The sequence below is a fragment of the Centruroides vittatus genome, unplaced genomic scaffold (assembly GCF_030686945.1).
Source record: "Centruroides vittatus isolate TY-2023 unplaced genomic scaffold, ASM3068694v2 contig_10, whole genome shotgun sequence".
NCBI lineage: Eukaryota > Metazoa > Arthropoda > Arachnida > Scorpiones > Buthidae > Centruroides > Centruroides vittatus.
The window spans coordinates 2,573,573-2,594,655 of NW_027120658.1; the positions used below are offsets into that span (position 1 = coordinate 2,573,573).

A 21,083-nucleotide genomic window follows, 5' to 3' on the forward strand; every position below is an offset into this window, starting at 1 on the left:
CCGAAAAAAACGTATGAGAAAAAAATTTTACTGAATAAAAAATGAAAAAACCTGCTGATGTCATAGAAAACATCCAATAGAGTTATAAAAAATTTTACAGGAGTCAATTATGTTCCAATTTGATTGAAATTTTCAATATACCACACAAAAAAAATCGCACAAAACAAATCACACAAATAAAAAAAATCGCACAAAACAAGTCGCACAAATAAAAATCGCACATAAAAAGAGCGCATAAAAACAGGTTTGACTGTATTTACAACTAATCAGTTTATAAAATAATTTTATTTAAAAAAAAACTTTATTGCCAAGCTAAAAATTTCAAAAGAAAAAAGTAAATATTAAATTTTAAGTAATTGCTAATTTAATTATCAACATGAATATATTAGTGTGTGTGTGTGTGTGTGAATAAATCAAATTGTTATCAGAATAATTTTTTGTTAGTTAAATCTTATGTCATTTCACAATTGAATGAGAAATTTAATTAGGTCCATTCTTATTTTGGGAAATGCTATAGTTATATGTGTCACTCACTCTGTAAAGAACAAAGATTAGTCTGTCTATAGAAAGAATCAACTTGGACACCAATGACTAATGCTTATTGGTTAATCAGTTATCAGAAGTAACTTGCCACAAATTTCTTCCTCGTGTGTTATACATGTCACTGCAATTTTAAACAGTGTTATGGAAGCTTCATGTTCTGGTAGTGGAATACAAGGAAGTGATTTTTAATGTGTATGAAAAGGCTTTGCTTCTTTAAGAATAGTTACTATCGAATAACTGACGGCAGCCAAGACTGTCTGCTGTCTTTTTCTTTAGAAAAATATTGATGCACAACAGGAAAAAAGGCCAAGGGCAAATACTCTAGACCAGTGATTCCCACTTTTTTAGCCACCACCCCCTTGGTTCCATAAATTGATACTCAACCCATTTTTTCCTTGTGCAAGAAAGGCTTTTCTATCAACCTTATACTTCATGTCCTTATCGTACATTGTTCTCGACATATGGAACCAGTAAATGAAATGTTTCCCTTTCCTCTATTACCAGGTGTATAAGCTTAAATCCGCTGTTTTTTAGTCAGAAAAAAACACGTTTTTTTCATAGCAAGCAAAAACAAATTTATTCAAAGTACTTTCCCTGACTAGCGACACATTTTTTCCATCTCTCGGGCAATGTGTGGATACCATGCCAAAAAAATTCTTTTTCTTTCGAGGCAACCCACTCATCAAGCCATTTCTGGACATTTTCGTAAGAATCGAAGTGGCGCTCAGCGAGCACGTGGCCCATCGACGAAAATAAGTGATAGTCAGAAGGGGCCAGGTCTGGTGAATAAGCGGGATGGGGTAGCACCTCCCAGTCGAGTGTCTCCAAGTAGTTTCGGACCAATGTTGACGAGTGCGATGGTGCATTGTCGTGGAGGAAAATCAGCTTGTTGTGTCTTTGCTGATAATCTGGCCTTTTTTCACGCAGAGCATGGTGCAATTTGATCAGTTGTTGGTAGTAGCGGTGGGCATTGACAGTTTCGCCAGGTTTCAACAGCTCATAGTAGACGATACCCTGCTGATCCCACCAAACGCACAGCATCGTCTTCCGTCCAAAGCGATTTGGTCTTGGGGAAGATGTTGATGGTTTGCCTGGATCAACCCACGATTTCTTGCGTTTAGGATTCTCGAAATATATCCATTTTTCGTCACCAGTTAGAATCCGATGAAGAAACGACTTTCTTTTTTGTCTGGCGAGTAAGATTTCGCATGTGTTTTGGCGTCGCTCCATCTGCCTATCGTTCAAGTCGTGCGGCACCCATTTTCCGATCTTTTGAATCTTTCCCATGGCACGTAGACGCATGGAAATGGCTGGTTGAGTAACACCCAGTTGCTCGGCAAGCATTTTTTGTGATTGGATATCATCCTCGTCCAAAAGAGCCTGCAATTGATGGTCTTCAACCTTCCTGGGCCGATTTTCACGCTTCTTGTCGCTCAGGTCAAAATTGCTGTCTTTGAACTGACGAAACCAATCTCTGCACATGGTTTCCGATAAAGCACTGTCGCCATAGGCCTCCACAAGCATTCGATGAGCTTCGGCAGCCGATTTCTTCAAATTGAAGCAGAAAAGCAGAGCTTTCCGCATATGCTGTTTTTCTGGCACAAAACTAGGCATGATTACCAAAGGAAAAATGTATGATGTCGTATGAAATCGCTGATGATGTGCACTGATTAATGTTGACAAATGTCAAAATCATCAAAAAAAAAATATGGCGTCTCCACGGTAGCTTAATACGCTTACTAACGCCATCTATTAGCAAACAGCGGATTTAAGCTTGTACACCTGGTAAAATGGGTAAGAAGAAAGGTTGTCAGTGACCTGAACCCTCATCTAAGGGCACTGACTGAATAGTGACCAGTCTCCAGTGATCTTTTGCTTCCTTTTTATCCCCTACATTTACTCACCGCTCCAAGGACAGTAGGGCCCATTTTGGTAATCACTGTTCTGTAGAACTTGAGTGGACTATACAGTTCTTTTGGGTACTGCTTGAATCAATTCTGCTGACAAGTTATCAATACCTGATAACCTGAGTTGTCAAAGAGATGGTAATTGACTTACTCACTTTTGGCCATTGTTTGGCTTCCCAGATCCTCTGGCATATAAAGATTGGACGTGCTCCATCTTCATACCAATTCCAAAGGATGACTCACAAGACTGTTCAAACTACCAGACGAAAGGTCAGTCTTTATTTGGTTTTAATACATATATCTTTACTCTTCTATCACCTTTCCTATTTCAGCAATACTAACTCGTAAATGTTGTTGTTTTCCCTATAATGATGTATGGATGTAAGAGCTGGATTGTTAAAAAAGCTGATAGAAGGAAAATAGATGCAGAGCATTATTCTCCAGCACCAAAGTTCAAAGGCATCTGGACAGCTAAGATCACAAACCAGAGTGTTCTTGATAGTGTCAAAGCAGAAATGTCATTAGAGGCCAAGATCACTAAGCAAAAACTTTCATATCTTTGGCTTATTATGCATGCAAATGGACTAAGAAAAGGATATCATGCTAGGATATATCAGCTCATGACAAAGAGCAGGACAGAAAACACACTGGCTGGACACAATCAAGGCTGATTTCAGTACGGCAATGTGGCAGCTGAGAAGCTATTGGGACAGACAGCATTGGAGAAACATAATCCAATGATCAGCAACAACTGAATGGTTGTTGACATTTGCGCACACACTCTAGACAATTTTGTGGACAATTTTGATTTATCAGCAACATATTCATAGCTTTACTGTGCAGTCAAAATTCCAACCTTACATCATCTATTACACGCATCAGCATTAAATCATTAAGGACGATTGTGAATAAGTTTGGATTTCATTATTGTAAAATTAACTGGCATGATGCAATTATGGAAAGAAATGACATAAGTTGCATCCAGAATTAAATTTTTGCAAACAGTTCAAACTGCAGATAAATACCAGTTCTGATTGGAAAAGGCAGATGATTGCTAATTCTTCATGTGGGAAATGAAAACAAGTCGGGTGTTGAAAATGGTTTTATTCTCATTTCCAAAGGCAACAATGCAGATTACCATGAAGAAATGGGTGAGGATGAATTTCTGAAATGGTTTAAGAATCAAGTTATTCCCAACATTCCAGGAAAAAAAAAAAAAAAAACCACACATTTTTGCAGACAATTCTCCATGTCAGTCATCAACTGGAGAGACTTCCATCCCGCAACAGATGAAAACAAAAAATGAAATATTATGGTGAATTAGTCAGTCTTTCATTTCCTGATCAACCATACAGAGCTGAGCTTTATGAAATAATTAAGATGCATAAAAACTCTAGTGTATGCTAAGAGACTGATGAAGAGGCTGCATCCAGAGATCACACAGGTATTAGCTTGCTTCCCCATCATCATAAATTTATATGGACTCAGTTAAAAGCATACATTGCTTGACATAACTGTGTTCAAATTAGAGGATGTAAAAAAGTTAGTGGACAATGATTTTGCATCAATGACTAAACAAAATTGAATAGAAGTATTTCATCACATAGAAAAAAATTATGGAAGACTAAAGGAAATCCACAAGCTGAATGGAAAACGTTATGGAACAACTTTTCACCTTCAGAAGAGTTTCTTGTGACGAGTAAGATTCCATTCCACTGTCAGATTGGTCCTGAAAAGGATCTTTTGCATTTTATGATATCAAAAAATACTGGTAAAGGGCAGCCAAGTCAAACTGTATTGAGGGACTTAGTGGAAAAATAACATAACTAGTTTTTTTGCAGTTTTACAAGATACTAGCAAATTTGAATTTGTGCATCATTGATCATTTAATTGCCCCACAGGCTCACATATACACCCACATCAATGCACAACATTTCATTAAAGTGTAGGTGAATTAAAACTTTGTCCATCTCAAACCTTTCTCTTTCTACACCATTCCAACTTTAAAGCACTTCTAGAATCTATATATAATCAAGACAGATTGATGATGATAATCAGTGTAGAGTCCAAACGGTTAGGAGTTGAAAATTGAAATTTGGTACATAGTTAGGGTATGTCACAAGAACGTACACTAAGAAGGGATTTTTCGAAATTCTCCCCAGGAGGGAGAGGGACAGGATTAATGCTTCTACAATGGAAGTGTTAAGAATGGAAGTGTCAAGAATGGAAGTGTCAAGAGAAAGCAACGTGCAAGATTTACAGACACAAATGCAGTTTTTTTGTTTTTGCAGGAAATCGAACATATCTTTAGACTCATTTAAAAAATTCTCTAATTAGTCTGGAAACAGGGGGACCTAATTCTTGCATTCTGTGAAAATGGGTAAGATTGACTATAACATAATAATCTTAATCTTCGCTATTGTTACTTTTTGCCCGAGCAACACCAGGTCTATCTGCTGGTTAGATTAAAATAGAATATACGTATTATATATATAACATTCTATTTTGGCTCCAAACTATTTTCCTTTGAATATAATGTTTGTTTTTTCATTACAGAGACTATCATTCTTGTTATGAAATTAGCTGAAAATTATATACTGTATTTGAAATGAATGGTTATTGTTAAACAACAGAAAATTCATTACACCATAGTTATGAGAATTATACTGTGAAACTTTAAAGCATTTTACCTGATATCTACTAGCTTTGGATAAATGTTCTGTACCTCTGGCTGTATTTTCTGCAACTGCTTCAACATTACTTTCAATAGTATCTAGTATAAATATAAGAAAATATAATCATAAAATTAAATATAATAATTATACAAACAAGTATTTTAGTTTTTATGAATTATAAAACTTTATATAAGTTTATTTTTTATGTAAAAGTTTTATTTATTAGTATATTCTATAAGTCTTAGAATACTTTTATATAGTATAAAACTTTCAGCCAGCAAAAAATGACAGATAGAATTAGAAGAATTATATGAAAGAATAAATTGTGTATATAACACAAGATAATTATCAAGAACATGCACAGTGTAACTTGAACTAATAAACTTAGTAAAACACAAAAGGTGAATGTACTCTATCATTTAGAGCTTAATCCTATGCACATTAATTTAATGATTAAAAAAAAAGATTTTTAGCCAATTTAATTTTCTGTATAAAATGAACACATTTTAAATAATTTTTATTTTTTTTAATTTCAGTTAACATTAGAAACAAAAATCTCAAAATTATTCAATAGATTAAGCACTTAACTGTAAAACAGATTATGACTCCTCCAATAGTTTTGAATTTTTTTCTTTCTAATGTGTGTGCATTGAGTCAAAATACAAACAAGGACAAGTTATTTAACATTTAAACCATTCGCACTCAATGCTTAATTCAACATGAGAAACAAACACTTATTTTCCTCTCTCATCTTAGTAAGATAGCTCCTATAATTGAATGTTTAGTTTGCAATGTTTAACCATAATTTTATCTTAGGAAATGAAAATGCCTCAGCAACTAAATGCTTCAGATTATCAAACTTTCAGTTATAAAATATGTTTTTTGAATAATTTATTTAAAATTTGAAAGACCTTTAATTTCATTTTATTAATAACCTTACATCTGTTTTCTTGTGATATATTTTAGAAATATCTGAATCAAATATTACTCTAACACATATTAAAGCATAATTAATCTGTTATCTGTTATCAGATTGATTTAAAAATTGTTATTGACTGGTGCATAATGAACACCAATGTTCCTCATTTTTAACTATTGAAACTATCTGAGAGCAAGAATGCCTCATTAAATTTCCTGCTTAGTTTTGAGAGCTATTAATAAGAAAGTAAAAACTGTAGTTAATAGGATAATGATTATTGACTTTAAAGATATATTTTGTAATGAATTTAATGTGTTTTAGCTAGGACATTAAATTTCTTTTGATGAATTTATGATTTTTCATCAATGAATTGTAAATACTTTATATACAATATAAGCATGCAAGTTTTTAATAATATTGGCTATTATTTTTTTAATCAGGACATATGAAAAAATATATCAATACAAATAGTTAAATATAAAAAGCATTCTCGGATATTTTCGATCTTAATCAACCTTTCCCAGGAAACTTACAATACAAAAACAAACAGAAGCTTAAATGTAAAAATATTTTTTAATACAGTAATAGTAGTATATACATGACAGACTATGGATTAAATCTCTGACACAATATTTGGGTTGTCTGACTCAAAATCAAAGAAAAATGTTGAATTAGAAATTCGTAAGATGACTTTTATTAAATTTTCTACTTTAATGCATCCATAATTGGAGACATATATAATGAGTAAAAGTATTAACTGGAGAGAATTTTCTGTGTTAAATAATCTTTCAGAAGATGCAATTTGCCAACTTCAAGATAGTTGATTAGGATATTATTTTGCATAGACCTTTTCTTTCAGAGTTTTATTGAAGAATTTCTAGATAGATTAAATTGGGAAAAAATTTGGAGAAATAAACCATATACTGAAGACTTTACAATTAAAATAGCTTCTCACAGAGATTGGATCATAGTAAACACAAATGATTATCCATTGATTTTATGCATGAGTTTAATAAATATTTACATTGGGATTATATTGCTAAATATCAAATACTAAATGATCAATTTATTGAATTGTATAGACATAAATTAAATATGCAAACAGTTTGCAAATATCAGAAGTTAGAAGAATCAACAATGATGTTTTTAGGAAATGGTTTGGATTGAAAAACTATTTCAAAACTATTATTGAAAAACTGAAATACATTGAAATTCTTCAATAAAACTCTCTGAAAGAAAAGATCTATCTGAAATAATATCTCAATCAACTTTATGGCAACTTTTGATGCAATTTGCCAACTTCAAGATAATCTATAGCTATAATCTAATCTTGATTTCTTCCTAAGTAACAAATGCATACTTTTGCTGTAAAACTGAATGACTTGACCCACATATCAATCAATCAATCAACCTTTATTAACATAAAAGGCTTTCACCTGTTACACTTGACCCACATATATATAGCTGCAAATTATTAGTTTTGATAATCTATAGTGTAAATTTGATTATAATTTTTGTTTTTACATGATGATAAAGCATATGCCTGAAATATGAAAAGCCACGATTCAGAAGGAAAGGTATATACTATTTGTGTGAGAAACACTGATAATGAGACAATATTTGTCAATAACATCTTTTGGAACAGTAAATATGTTGATTCCTTGAATAATAGTTTGCTTGGTTTATATAATTGAACTTCAGTAATTAATGGAAAACTTCCTTTTACTTGAATCTTTGAAATCACAGATTTGATTTTAGTATTGCAAATATTTTTCTAAAATTTATATAATTGCTCACATTGCTTATTTTCAAGTTTATTATTAATAATAAAACTCATAGCTGTATTAAAAGAGTAATAACACAACAATAGTAATAATGTTTTTGGGAAATTATAAACTGTTTTTTGTGTAAATTAACTTGTACAACCAATGTAATGTTGTCATTCTAGATTTTCATATCTGAAGTAAATTGCATAATGTTTTGCTGAAAACTGGTATTTTTCTACAACCACAAATGATTTTGAGTAGAACAATTTAAAAACATTTTAGTATTATAATGTTAAAAAATTCTCACCTATTGTAGCTCCTTGTTCATGAACTAAAGCAGCAAGATCCCGAAAAACTGAATTTATATCTAACATGTCGGCTTCAATTTGTTGAATACGCTGCTCTCGTTCGGCTAGTAATTGCTAAAAATAAATTCTTGTTTAAGTATTAAACAAAACATTTCAATAATATACAGTACAATCTTATTTTACATGGTGATTGTGTGTCAGTAGGTACCATATAAAATGATATTTCACAAACTTGTTCTCCCTCCAAGTATTCTTAGACTGCCTTGACACTTGGTTGCTTTTTACTTGTAATGTTTTTCTGTTTTTAATGTGTTTCATGCCATCCTCCTGTTGTGGTTTCAGTTTTACGTCAAAAATTTTAGTTTTATGCAACTCTTACACTGTTCACATATAGTTTCTTTTCCTCTTTATTTATGTCCACATTAGAATGTTCTATTTTCATTTCTTCTCAATAATTTTTTTTCTCAGAAGCAAGCTGCAGAAAACTGCTTCTAATTTTTATATCATTACTTCTGTTCCACACTGAATTTCATAATAAAAAAAATAATCAACATGTGCATTAATAATTAGAATTATCAATATACATCCAAAGGTTAATGTGACCATTCACCATCTATGAAAACATGAAACTAAGTGTATCAATCTCACATAAAACAAGACTTTACTGTATACATAAAATTGCAAATATATATAATTTTGTAATTATATTTTATTTTTGTAATATTTTTTATTCAATTAATATTTCATAAATCAAAACATAATCTGCTTAATTTGAGATATCAGTATAAATCAATATTCAAGAACTTGTATTCTTAAATTTGAGATTATTAATCTTTAATCATCAAATTTTATAACTCAAAAACAAAATAAAAATTACAACTACAGATAGTGGCCAAATATGTACATTACTGTCTCGTTTAAAGTCTAGATTTAAAAAAAAAAAAACATATTTAAGAGATTAGCATTGTATCATGAAATTCTTGATGATAAAATCATTCACTGGAATAAGATTAAACTAATTCATAAATATAATGAGAGAGGAGAGAGAAAAATAATTAGAAACAAGCATAAACCAGTAAGACAAGCATTAAGAAAATCAGTTTTGAAGACAGGCTTAATAAAATTTTTTAAAGCTTTTGGAAGGAAGAACAGTATCTAGTTCTACAAAGTTAATAAATAAAAATAATACAATACTTAAATTTTTTCAGATATGATATACAAGTTTCAACATGCATGTTATTGTATAATTTTTTCATAGTCTTTTCTTTGTATATAATTACATAACACAAATTACCCTTTATTTAAATTAACAAATTAATGAACTGTTCTGTTATTTTACACAAATACTTAATAAGCTATTCTGAGTTTGTTTATAATTTTTTATACCTTGAAAGAAGTTTAATGAAAATTTTAGGATTTATACGAGAGATCTCTAGAAAATAATTTTCAATGTTTTAGCAATGTTAAGTAATATAAATGCAAATGTAGTGTGTAAGTAGATATGAAATATAAAGTGTGAGAAATGTTAGAAACACAAATGAAAGATTTAATTTCTGTAGAAAAGCTGTTGGATAAATTAGCCATACAAATAAATATATTTTAATTTTTTAATCTTTCTTAACAAAATTTCACTCTCTTTTACATTCACAGTCACAATCAGGATCAAAAATTAATCTTAACAGCTAATCACATCAACATAATGGGCACTCTGCACCTTGGGGTAGTAGCACCCATTTTGATTTAAAAGAGAATTTGGACATTCGTACAAGTATTTTCATATTAATGAAACTTTAGATTATAGAGAACTCCCATTTAGAGGAAATGATTTGTGAAGTTGACAGAATATTTGCTTTGGTTGAAAATCTAAAAGAAGCAATTATAAAGTTAAAATATCACATCTATCATTCCCATTGTAATCTTAAAGACTTTAAACCATTCTGAAAGTTTGGGGATTGTATTTCTAAAATATCTTGACTTATAGATAAAATGAAAACTTCATTTTTACCATATTCTTCTAAAAAGCATTTAATTAAATTGTTTTTCTTACAGAAAAGTCTTTTTGATAAATTAAGTAACTCTAAACAATAACATGTTGAGATTGGTACATGTTACAAGTTTGACTCCACATTGAAGGATGGCCTCACTGATTAAATTTTAACAAAATTTTATCTTTTTGTAAAGTCAAAGAAATTAAAAGGATTGAAGATTTATATGCAATTATTATTCACCTTGTATAAGATAGCTGATATAAGATAGCTTTATTTTCCTAATACAAGGGAAAATAAAGCTATCTTATATCAGTTTGGCAATGATAAGAGAGTAAAGTGTAAAGAAAAAATTTTATTACATAATGATAAGAAGTTTAGTTGACAATAAGTTGTCTGTCTAGGCAGAAGAAATGTAATTGCTTTTTGATAATTGACATTTTGTGTTTAGATAGATCATGTGAGGTTTCTGATAAAGTAATGGATTTAGATATTTTTCCTGATTTTCATTTTGGTAGAAGATGCTTAATTGAAGATGTCTGTTTTGCACTCACATATCTTATTCACATACTGCGTTAAGAAACCATTTTTAGTTTGTTTTTTGTAAAGGCTGGGTAGCTTAATTTTTTATTTTGTTTCCTTATTTTAAACCAGATTTTTTGGATTTAAATGGACATACAGTTGTGAATGGAAGACATTAATATATTTGATGACTGGTTAAAGCCATTCAGGCTCCCGATATCTGGAAAAAAAAATTCTATTGTAAAAATTTTAATTTTGTTATACTAAATGGAAGAATATTTTTCCCAAACTACTGATGTTATTATGTATACAATAAATGTAATGGTTTCAAAAAAACTGCATAAAACAATCAAATGAAATCACAAATTCAAATTAGTCTTTTGCATATAATAAGAACTAATGTAATTTATATAAAGACAAATAATTTAAGCAATTAGTAAAGAAAATCAATATAAGCATTGAAAATACCTTTGTTATAACCATAAAAATAAAGTAAATCAGTTTATTCAAATCTTCATACTAATGTTTGAATCATTTTGTCAGAATATTGTAGTTTAACATTCATTACATAATTTACTGATGATACTAAATTAAATAAGTATAAAAATGATGTCAAATCAAAATGTAGAAATATTAAATGTTTAGTCATTTTGAAATTCCATGCAGTGATTTATGTATATCAAAGTTATGATCAGTATTCATTTGTTAACAGTATCATCATCTCCATTAGACAAATTTATCAATTGAAAAGGGAAGATATACGAGTATGATTCCAATCTTCCCAATTTGATTTAAATCTCTGCCCGGTAGCTATTATAGTAAAAATAAAGTTTTCGGTTATATAATGTAGTAACTCACGAATTTGCTTTTTGATTAACAATAAAAGGCCTCCAGATGGTCAACCAAATTTTCTAATTCTTTACTATACTAAATAATACTATGTATTCTTGTTCAAGATACCTCTTATCTTCCTCTTTCATTTTGGTTGTCCATGTCTCTGTAAAACCAATGATTGAATGGAATGCGATATATTTTTTTATGGAATCTCTGTAAAGTTTTTCTTGAAGTCCTTGGATATTCCAAAATCCTATAAATATTTTGGTACTATCATTACTTTATGTTATCTTTAAGAGAGGAATCTCCATTAAATTACTGTTGTTAATCTGGTCGTCTATATTTCCAACTTTATTAACATCACATTCTATATTATCTGTTTTTTTAATTCTAATATTTCATTTATCTACTTTTCTTTCAATCCATTATTTATTAATTCTGATGTGTTAGTTAGTTCCTTCCTGAAATCTGCTCAATTGTACCGCTTTATTACATAAAAGACAACAAAATATATACATATGATGCTAACTTAGGAGAAAAAAATTACAAGCAATAATTAAACAAGAAAAATCCAATGAAAATAGGTAATCAGCTCTTGTTATAATCCTAAGTCTTGATCTCTTACATAAGTCTGCAGTAAATTTTATTTTTTTCGTCCCCTTGTTATTAGAGTTAACTTTCATTTTCCAGAATTCTTTAAAAATTAAATTTCTGGTGTATAAAGAGTCTAGTGAAATTTTCACAATTGGTTTAATTTTGTTTTTGGTTAGTCTAGTTAGGAATTATAAATAGTTCTATTGAAAGTTTAAATCCTCTTTTATAAACTGATTAACTTCTCTTAGATAGTCCAACGAATTGAATGGAAAATTTATGATTGTGATATTTTTATTATCTCTCTCATTTATCAGTTTATCTACTTCAAATTCCAACATACCTTTTATTTGGCTGTGATTCTTGGATATTTCCTCCATTTCTTCTATTTTTTGGAATAATTTAGTTAGTTTTCCTTGGAAGTATTTTTTCCTTTTTCAATGAATTTACTTGTCTTAATTGCCTTTAACTTTATATTAAGTTGTGAAAAATGTTCGAAATGTATTTTCGTAGTTCTCGTTGCCTCAAGGTAATCTTGAGGCGATGAGTACTTTTACAATAATCTTCTTTCATTGGGAAAAATCTTCATTCATTAAAACATTAAATTTGATTATCTTTTTCCGTTTCTTTGAAATTAACCTTACATGGTCTGCCTCACCCCCCTTCTTTGCATATCGGCTTGGTTCATTTGTTGCAGAGAAAGGTCCTGGGTTTACTGATTTGTGCCGGGATTGAATCAAACATATTATTAAATTCAGGGATAATCTATTCGTAACTTAGCCAAATCAATCATTTTTCAGCTATTTAGAGGTTTCCAATTCATTAACACACAGTAATCAAGCTTCACAAAAAGTTCACCAGTACCTCTGGCAATCAGCTCACCCCCCCTAATTAATCAACTAATCTAACTGCAATGAGGAAATCAAATAAAGCTGCTGGACTAGATAAAGATACTGTAGTTATTTATTTCTCTACAAAACAAACAGATACTGTGATTCTTTATTTACTTGTGAAGTCCAGTTTTGTGAAGATTTGCATTTAGAAAATCAAAAGAAAGAGACAAAATATAAATTTAAATTCCAGACTATGATTATATGTATATAAAATATTTTAGCATAAAACTGCAATTATTCAACTTATAAACAACTCTTATCATATACAAAAAAATAATTATTATTATTATTATTAACCAGATTTGTATATATCTTAATAATAATAACTGCCTGATAACAAAATTACATATGAGTAATTAATTTATTTTGAAGCATTAAGTTTTATAGCAGATAATTTCAAACAAAAGTGTTTTTGAAATATATCTTACTTGTTCAAATTCCAAATCAGCTTCCATCTTCTTTTGTTGTTGAATCTTTTCCGCTTCCATAAGAGACTGTTGTTCATCATATTTTCCTTCATCTTCAATACTCCAACCAGAAATGGATTTACGAGGTTTTATTGTAAGTTCACGTTTAATTTTATCTGCAATTTGCTGAAAACAGTTAATTTATTCTTTTAGTAAACTTTGCATTTACATTTAATCATAAAGCAATCAAAAAATTTTATCACATGTTAAATTAAAATTATTAACATTTCTTTTCACAAATTAAATTAAAGTGGCATCAAATAAACTAAAAATTCTTGTATTATTTGAGTTATGAATTTTAACTTAACTACTGATATCAGATAGTATAAGAAATTTTAACAATAGTTAATAAAACAACATACCGGCAGTTTGGAGGTTTTTAATTTTTTTATTGCCAATTTTTATTTTAATGAAAATATTGAGGCAACATTTAAGCATAGAATACATAATTTCCACAGAATAAATGTTTTTAATTTGTTTCAAACTATTAATTGTAATGATTGTTTAAGTATAATTGTTACCACAGTTTTTTAAATAATTCCATAAATAAATCTGATCTTACATTATTGTACACTGGGATCCATTAACTGATATAATTCCAAAATTTAATAGTTTCAATAGGTATTGGTTGCATCTCTAGTATATATGCTAAGATCATTAACTTATTTTACTCTTCATCGGCATCAACACGAGTGGCAAATGCATGATGATGATTTTAACACAAATGATGTGACTCAAAGAAAGAATTCAAAATTACAAGTGTATTGTTATGTAAGTGTTACTACTTTGTTCTATAAGTTGAACAAATAACAATTACTCAAATAAATTAATTTTATGTTTAAGAGAATTTATGGGATAACAAATTTTATCCCTTATCCTACAAATTCTCTCTTAACTATTAAATTTTGAATATTACAGCATCACACTTAGAATATTCAATAGTAAATAAAAATATCTTATATATAAAATTAATACTTTCCTTTCAGAAATATTTTAAAAAACTAATACAAAGATATTTTAGTAGAATAAAATGTACAAACTTACCCCTTGCAAAGAACTATACCTCTTCACTATTTCCTGAAATTCATTTTTTAGCCTTTCTAACTGTAGGCGTTGTTGCTAAAAACAAATAGTTGCACATTAATCTCTCTTAATAATACACATGTATGTAACTAAAATGAAATATGTAATAATTTGAAAAATACTTTAAAAAAATTAATACTTTAAATATAAAAATGTTACATTTGATAAAATAGAAAATTTTTAAAAATTCTCTAATTTTATAAAAATGTTAGTTTAGTGCCTAGCTTAAAAACCAAATATGACAATTTTGTAATATATATGAAATAGGATTGACTCCAGATATTAAGAAAACTAGCTGAATACTTGATTTTGCCAGAAAACAATACTGCACATAAGGAATAATATATATTGCATATTGGAATCAATTTGTTTTACAAACTTGAACTTCAATTTTTTTCAACATATCCTTCACATCATTTTGTAATGGAAGACATTCAAATACAGTAATAGCCTTATGATGTAAATCTAACCCACAGTAAACAGAACTCATATATGATTTGCCTTCAACAGACACATGAAGTACAATGGTGGTTGTTTTTCAAGGACATCAAGTTTGTAAGGGTACTGTATAGCAATGGATGGGCACAGTTGTGCACCTAGAAGGAGCAAGGGGCCCTGGCATACTCCAAAGGAAAAAAAAAACACTAGGAATTCTTTTCTTAATTAAAATTCATTTTTTGTATTTATATTTATATTGTGTAGTATCTTCTATTTCCATACTACTTATGAATTAGCAGCCACATAAGGTGAGAATTTTATTGAATTCCACATTGAAAATGTTTTTATCCATTCAACTTGGCTCCTAAACATTAAATCCTGAGTGCACCACTGCATGGGCAACATGCAAACTTGTTGCTAAATCTGGTAATGTATTGCTGATTTTGTGATATTTCAAGGCAGCAGGAGATTTGGCAATAATTTTTTCAATCTGGTGATTTTTCTTTATTTTTATAAGTTTATTCAATGTGTGTTCAAACATAGAGCCAGAATCAGGTTTAGGCAATCTAGAAAATTACAACTGCCTAGAACCCCAGATCTGAAAAGTGTTCATAAATTGATTTGTTCACTTATTTCTTTAAGTTTGAATTTAAATGGTTATTCTCCAAAGATCTTTCAGGCTTTCATTTAGTCTGTATTCTACAGTTGGTGGTAATATCTGTAGAGACTGAGCATCTGATCAAATCAGTTGGAAAATTATCAGTATTGGATCATATCGGCAAATTCAGTATTGTATCATTGTATTAAATCTTCTGTTTAAATTGTATTTATTTACTTTTGGATTGTTATTTATTAAATGTAAATTTGCTAATATAAAGGCACTAATAATTGACACATTAAGAAAAAAAATATTCCATTTCTGCTAATAACTGAAATTGTTTTTGTTTCAGAATAAATATTTTAAGTGTAATTGCTACACAAACTTTCTGTAATTGAAAAAGAAAAACATTTTAATTCTTGAATCAATTACTATATATTTTTTCAAAAATAATTTTAAGTTAATCTCCTGGAACTATTAGTTGACACAGCCTAAAATAAAATCACTACAAGTTGACATGTTATTAGGCTATCAATAGTTGACATTAATTGTTGTTGTTGGTTAAATGTAGATAACTGATATTTAATCCTATCTTCAGTTACAATTATTTTTGGCATTGAAAGTATGTTTATTATTTGTAAATAAGTAATAATTCTAATATTGAATTAGTTTTGTTTAAATACAATCTTTTCGTCATTGCAGAAATTCACTGCCATAACTTTGAGATTGTCTTTTCTATCTTCTAAATAATAAATGCATATTTGTATAGATTTTTTCTCCCAGAGAAAATATCTTGGAAATGTCAACCGTTAGTGCACAGTCAAGCTTTAGTGCCTTTACCTTAATATAAATTTGTTCTCACTGCTCTCAATTCATATATATTTTTTTTATTTGTGAAAACCATTTGGATATCTTTAATTAATGAGATTTGCTTATTCATTTAACAATTTTTAATTCATTCCTGAAAACTGTCACAAAGTTAAAGTTGTTAAGCAAGGAATAGCTGTATAAAGATTACACATGTAGTTACTACATTCCAATTATATAGTAAAAACACATCATTTTTAGAAAAGATATTTAAAAAGTAGAAACCTACAAAAAGTTTATCAATATAGAAAAGTTATAGTTTAAACTTTTCTTTGTTAGTTATTAAAAATTTTTATATAGAGAGCTTCACTGAAATGTGAAATGATCTTATTGTTTCTGAGCATACACATAGTGGTAAAAAAAAATCTTGTGACAGTAATTCATTACACCACCATGAGATTATTGTGCAAACATGTAGCATGGGGTCCAAGCCTAAGCAAGGTATCTATCTGGATATGGATGACCAATTACTGGACACAGGTCTAGTAATCGGTCATCCATATCCAGATCAAGCAGTAAAAATGGAAAGTGTGATGGCTGCAAACTTTCTTCTCCAACACAAAGGCATGTTAGTGGTGTGAAAGAGCTATCTCTCACCAAGAAATCATTCCTGCATGATGAAAACTTGATGTATGCTGGCATTGTCATCCTGGAAGAATCCCAAGCAGCCAAGGTTCCCAGGTTTTCCCAACAATGGACTTCTTTTCAGAATATTAAATAGTAAAGCAAAGTTGAAGTTAAGTTGGAATTATCTCTAACTGCTTTGTTTGACTGCTTTGTTTGCCAATGACCTGTCCCAAGTAATTTATGCTCATCTTCAGGAAAATGCAATCTTTAGTCTGTAAAAAATAATTCCAGAACACCTCATTTTAATTTCTTCCACTAAAAGTCCTAAAACCTCAAGACTTCTACTGTTCTAAAAGATGAAGCAGAGAAACTTTTGAAATTGACAATTATTGCCTCTACCTTTTTCTTCCTAATAACCACATCCATAATGTAAAAAACAATTCCAAGTCCCTACTATTAATCATGGATTTACAAAGAAGGTTTAAGGAAAGACATGTCCTTCTTGCTTGATCCAAACCATCTTCTAAGCTCCTCTATGATGAAATTATTATTTCAGCAACTCAAACAGTGCCGGTTTTTCCCAAACTTATAACATACAAAAGTCATCATGATAACTCTCATTTTTTATTCTTTTTAGTACCTTTAACAAAATGCATTTCAGATTCCTATCATCCCTCTTCAGTTGTTATTCAGTTGTTACGTATTAAAATCTGGTGTACAAATCAAATTACTAAATACACATTTAGCTTTCAAATCTTCAAATACATTATTACAATTAACAAGACATATAAGATAGAATGAGAGAGAGCAAAGATTATAGAGGATTATTGTCTTCATTTATATCTGTCTCATATACCACTTGACTTATAGAAATGATACTGAGAAGGCTCAGGTTATCATAGTTATATTTCCTGATCTTGGTCCCAAATGATGATCTTGTGGCCCTAAATATACTTTTGTTATGTTACCTACTCCTTTAATTAATCAGTACGCTATACATGTTAGCCTTATCTATCTCCATTCCCTTCTCTTTCTCAACTGTCAAACACTACTATTCTTAGAGAAACTTAACAGGAAAAAAATTGTTCTAACATCTTATAAGCATTATATACATGGCTTAAATGGCATGTATATAATGCATTATGTATATATTATGCTCCATTAAAGTATTAGAATAATAAATAATAATAGTTTTTAGTAAAAGAAAACCATGTATTTTTTTTATAATATTCAATTAATAAATTTATATATTACCCTGCTTTCTCTTTGAGGAAGGTTACTTGAAGTTATAATAGAAGTTAATGTCCTTAATGATTTGGTAGTATTAGCAATAATATCATTACATGTTTGCTGGGTATTGTGTCTAAAAGAAAAACAAAAATTAATTCTCTCTTAAGATATATAGATGTAAATTAACTAAAATTTAGTAATTTTAATCAAAGACAATGTACAGGATGTTCATAATTAAAGATTCTCTATTCACTGCAGTCTAAAGCAGTGCTATTCAAACTGTGGTCCTCAAATAGTTTATTGCTGGGACACAATGAAATTTCACTTAAAAAAAATATATAAAATTATGAAATTTTGTTTGTTATTGAAATTAGTTTTATAAAATATTTTTAATAGTTAAAATATGTTTTAATTACTTTTATTATTTAAACACTTAGTGCCTGAGACAAATTGAAATTAACCCAGTAAATTACTTGAAAATAGCTTATAAACCCATTTTTTCAAAAAAAATTAAAATAAAATATTGTTATTGTATTTTTCTTACTAATTCGTTCTAAAAAACAAAAAATAATAATAATAATAAAAGAGAATGAAGTTCAAATACTATTATTTTTATTTAATTTTACAAAAATATTGATCTGCAAGTGACTGAAATGAAAGAAAGCTGATCTGTGAACACACAGTTTGAGAAGCACTGGTCAGAGGAAGATATAGCTGTCCGAACAATCAAATTTGTATGTTGATGTTTTAGATCTTGCTGAAGAGATTTCTGCAAGCAAAAAAATTAATTCCAACACCACAACTAGTATATAGCAAATGGAATTAATTCCATTTACTATTACTAGTGGCACTGTGAGCAGCAAAAATGCATTGTATACATAATAAATGTGTGCCATGAGCTATTGCTGGATATAAAACTACTTATGTAATGAAGAATTCCATTCATATTACAGTACATCAGCTGGATATTACAATATATAACTTTACCAGAATGTATCCTTACTGCAATAACTGTCTCATAAAAGCAATGGTAATGCCTTGAGTACCCCTCAAGAATTGTGACAGATGGTTTTGAACCAATTTAAGTTGTCTCAATTAGTTTTAAAATTAAATTCTCCTCTGAAATTTCTTCTGCATGTCCTAAAACATCAGCATTAGTTCCATTTGAACTGATACATATCACTCCAGACAAAATCGAATAAGAATACTCTATGATCACCCTGTATTAAATTTACTCAATTAGCAGTTAATAATTAAAAATTTTAATAAATTTATCAATGGATTGCTCTTTACTTTTTGTAGGAACTTGCAAATGTATTTATCTACAAAATAGTCATAATTTTAAAATATAAATTCTTAAATGTGATATTTAAAATTATAATGCAGTTGTATGTTCAAAGCAAATAAATTATTTCATTAATTCAATATAATCTACATAAAATGATTTCTTTCCAGTTCTGAATTTCAGCCATGCAGCTGTCATCTCAGAACAAGAATAAGAATAAAAGGGTTGATGTGAGCAAAACTGCAACAAAGTTATGGATAAGGCACAATGCAATTCAAATAATGTTTTAAAAGATTTAAGATATTGAAAAATCTGCACCTGCTGGGTCTCGAATTTATTGATTGAAGATCACAAAGTTCAATGCAAAAACATCACATCCAGAACTATTTAAGATATTGTAATTTTTTTTCTAACCCATTTTAATATTATTTGAAATGTTTTAATATTATTGTTCATTATTAATTGTTTCTTGCTGTTGATTATTATTACTATTACTACTATCATCATTAATCTTTTATTATATTTATGCAAAATATGCAAATTTTCTTACTATTTTGGTTGGTTTTATATTCAAAGAAAAACTTTGTTTTTAATATTTTAAAGATTTTTCATGTTAGTTATTTTTAATATTTCACTATTAATATTTAATATAAAAATTATGCAAATTGACTTACATTTTATCTCTTAGTAAAGATGAATCAGCTGCAGTGCCAAGCTGTTTTAAAGATTGCTCCAATGCTGAAGCTATTTAAAAACAATTACGTTTTTCTCAGTTTACATAATTGAGTTAAAATATGAATAATAATAATAGCTATATTAATATTAAAATGGTATTTTAAATAAATGTATATACTTTGTTATTTTTGTAAAGAAATAAATCTGCTGTTATGAATGGAATTTATATGTGCATAAAACAAAAAAAAAATGCATTTAACATGTAATGGCAGGAAAAAAACAATCGTAAGTGCAGAATAATACAATTTTCTCTTTAAATTTCTTGTCATTCTTCATCAGAATAAATGTATCAACAATTCAAAAAAGTTTATATTTCATGCAATACTTCTATAGGCCTATCAAAATATTTTTCAGTAATACAATCCTTGCATAACTTTTTCAATTGCATTCTACACTTTGCACATTAATTTAAATATACAAGTTTTTAGGATTTCTCTCTAATATCTTCAGAACATTTTATTCTACCATCAGAAGAATACAATACACAAACTATTGACATTATACATATAACAAACAGTTCAAACGAAGAAATTCATTCAATACAAATCATAAAAATGAAATTCAACTGAATTTTAACTTAAAATATTTAAATATTTTTTTTCCTTTGACTTTTTACCTATTTATTTGACTTCCAAAAATTGGATTGGATTTTCTATTTAAGACACCAGCACACAATGCTTATGTGGTCAGCCATAATTCTGCTTGCTATGGGCATGCTTGATCTGCAGCAGGACTGACATCGTGGATGAAGGATGAGGAAATGATGCTTTCACCTGAATTACTCAAGAAAAATCAGAATGTCTACATTGGATTCAGATCTTATTATATACTTGCTTGGATGATGATTCTCAAAATTATATTATATTTTTT

General features: G+C 29.0%; 1 protein-coding gene across 1 annotated transcript in view; it reads right to left on the minus strand.

The window, feature by feature from the left end:
* Positions 1-21,083, minus strand: part of Syx13 (syntaxin 13) — a 41,929-nt gene that overhangs the window by 2,542 nt on the left and 18,304 nt on the right. The window contains exons 4-9 of the mRNA XM_067282212.1: positions 20,153-20,222; positions 18,218-18,326; positions 14,455-14,529; positions 13,372-13,536; positions 8,118-8,232; positions 5,141-5,223 (exon numbers count right to left, since the gene is read on the minus strand). Of these exons, the coding sequence (XP_067138313.1) occupies positions 5,141-5,223; positions 8,118-8,232; positions 13,372-13,536; positions 14,455-14,529; positions 18,218-18,326; positions 20,153-20,222 (617 nt within the window). The remainder of the gene's footprint in view (positions 1-5,140; positions 5,224-8,117; positions 8,233-13,371; positions 13,537-14,454; positions 14,530-18,217; positions 18,327-20,152; positions 20,223-21,083) is intronic.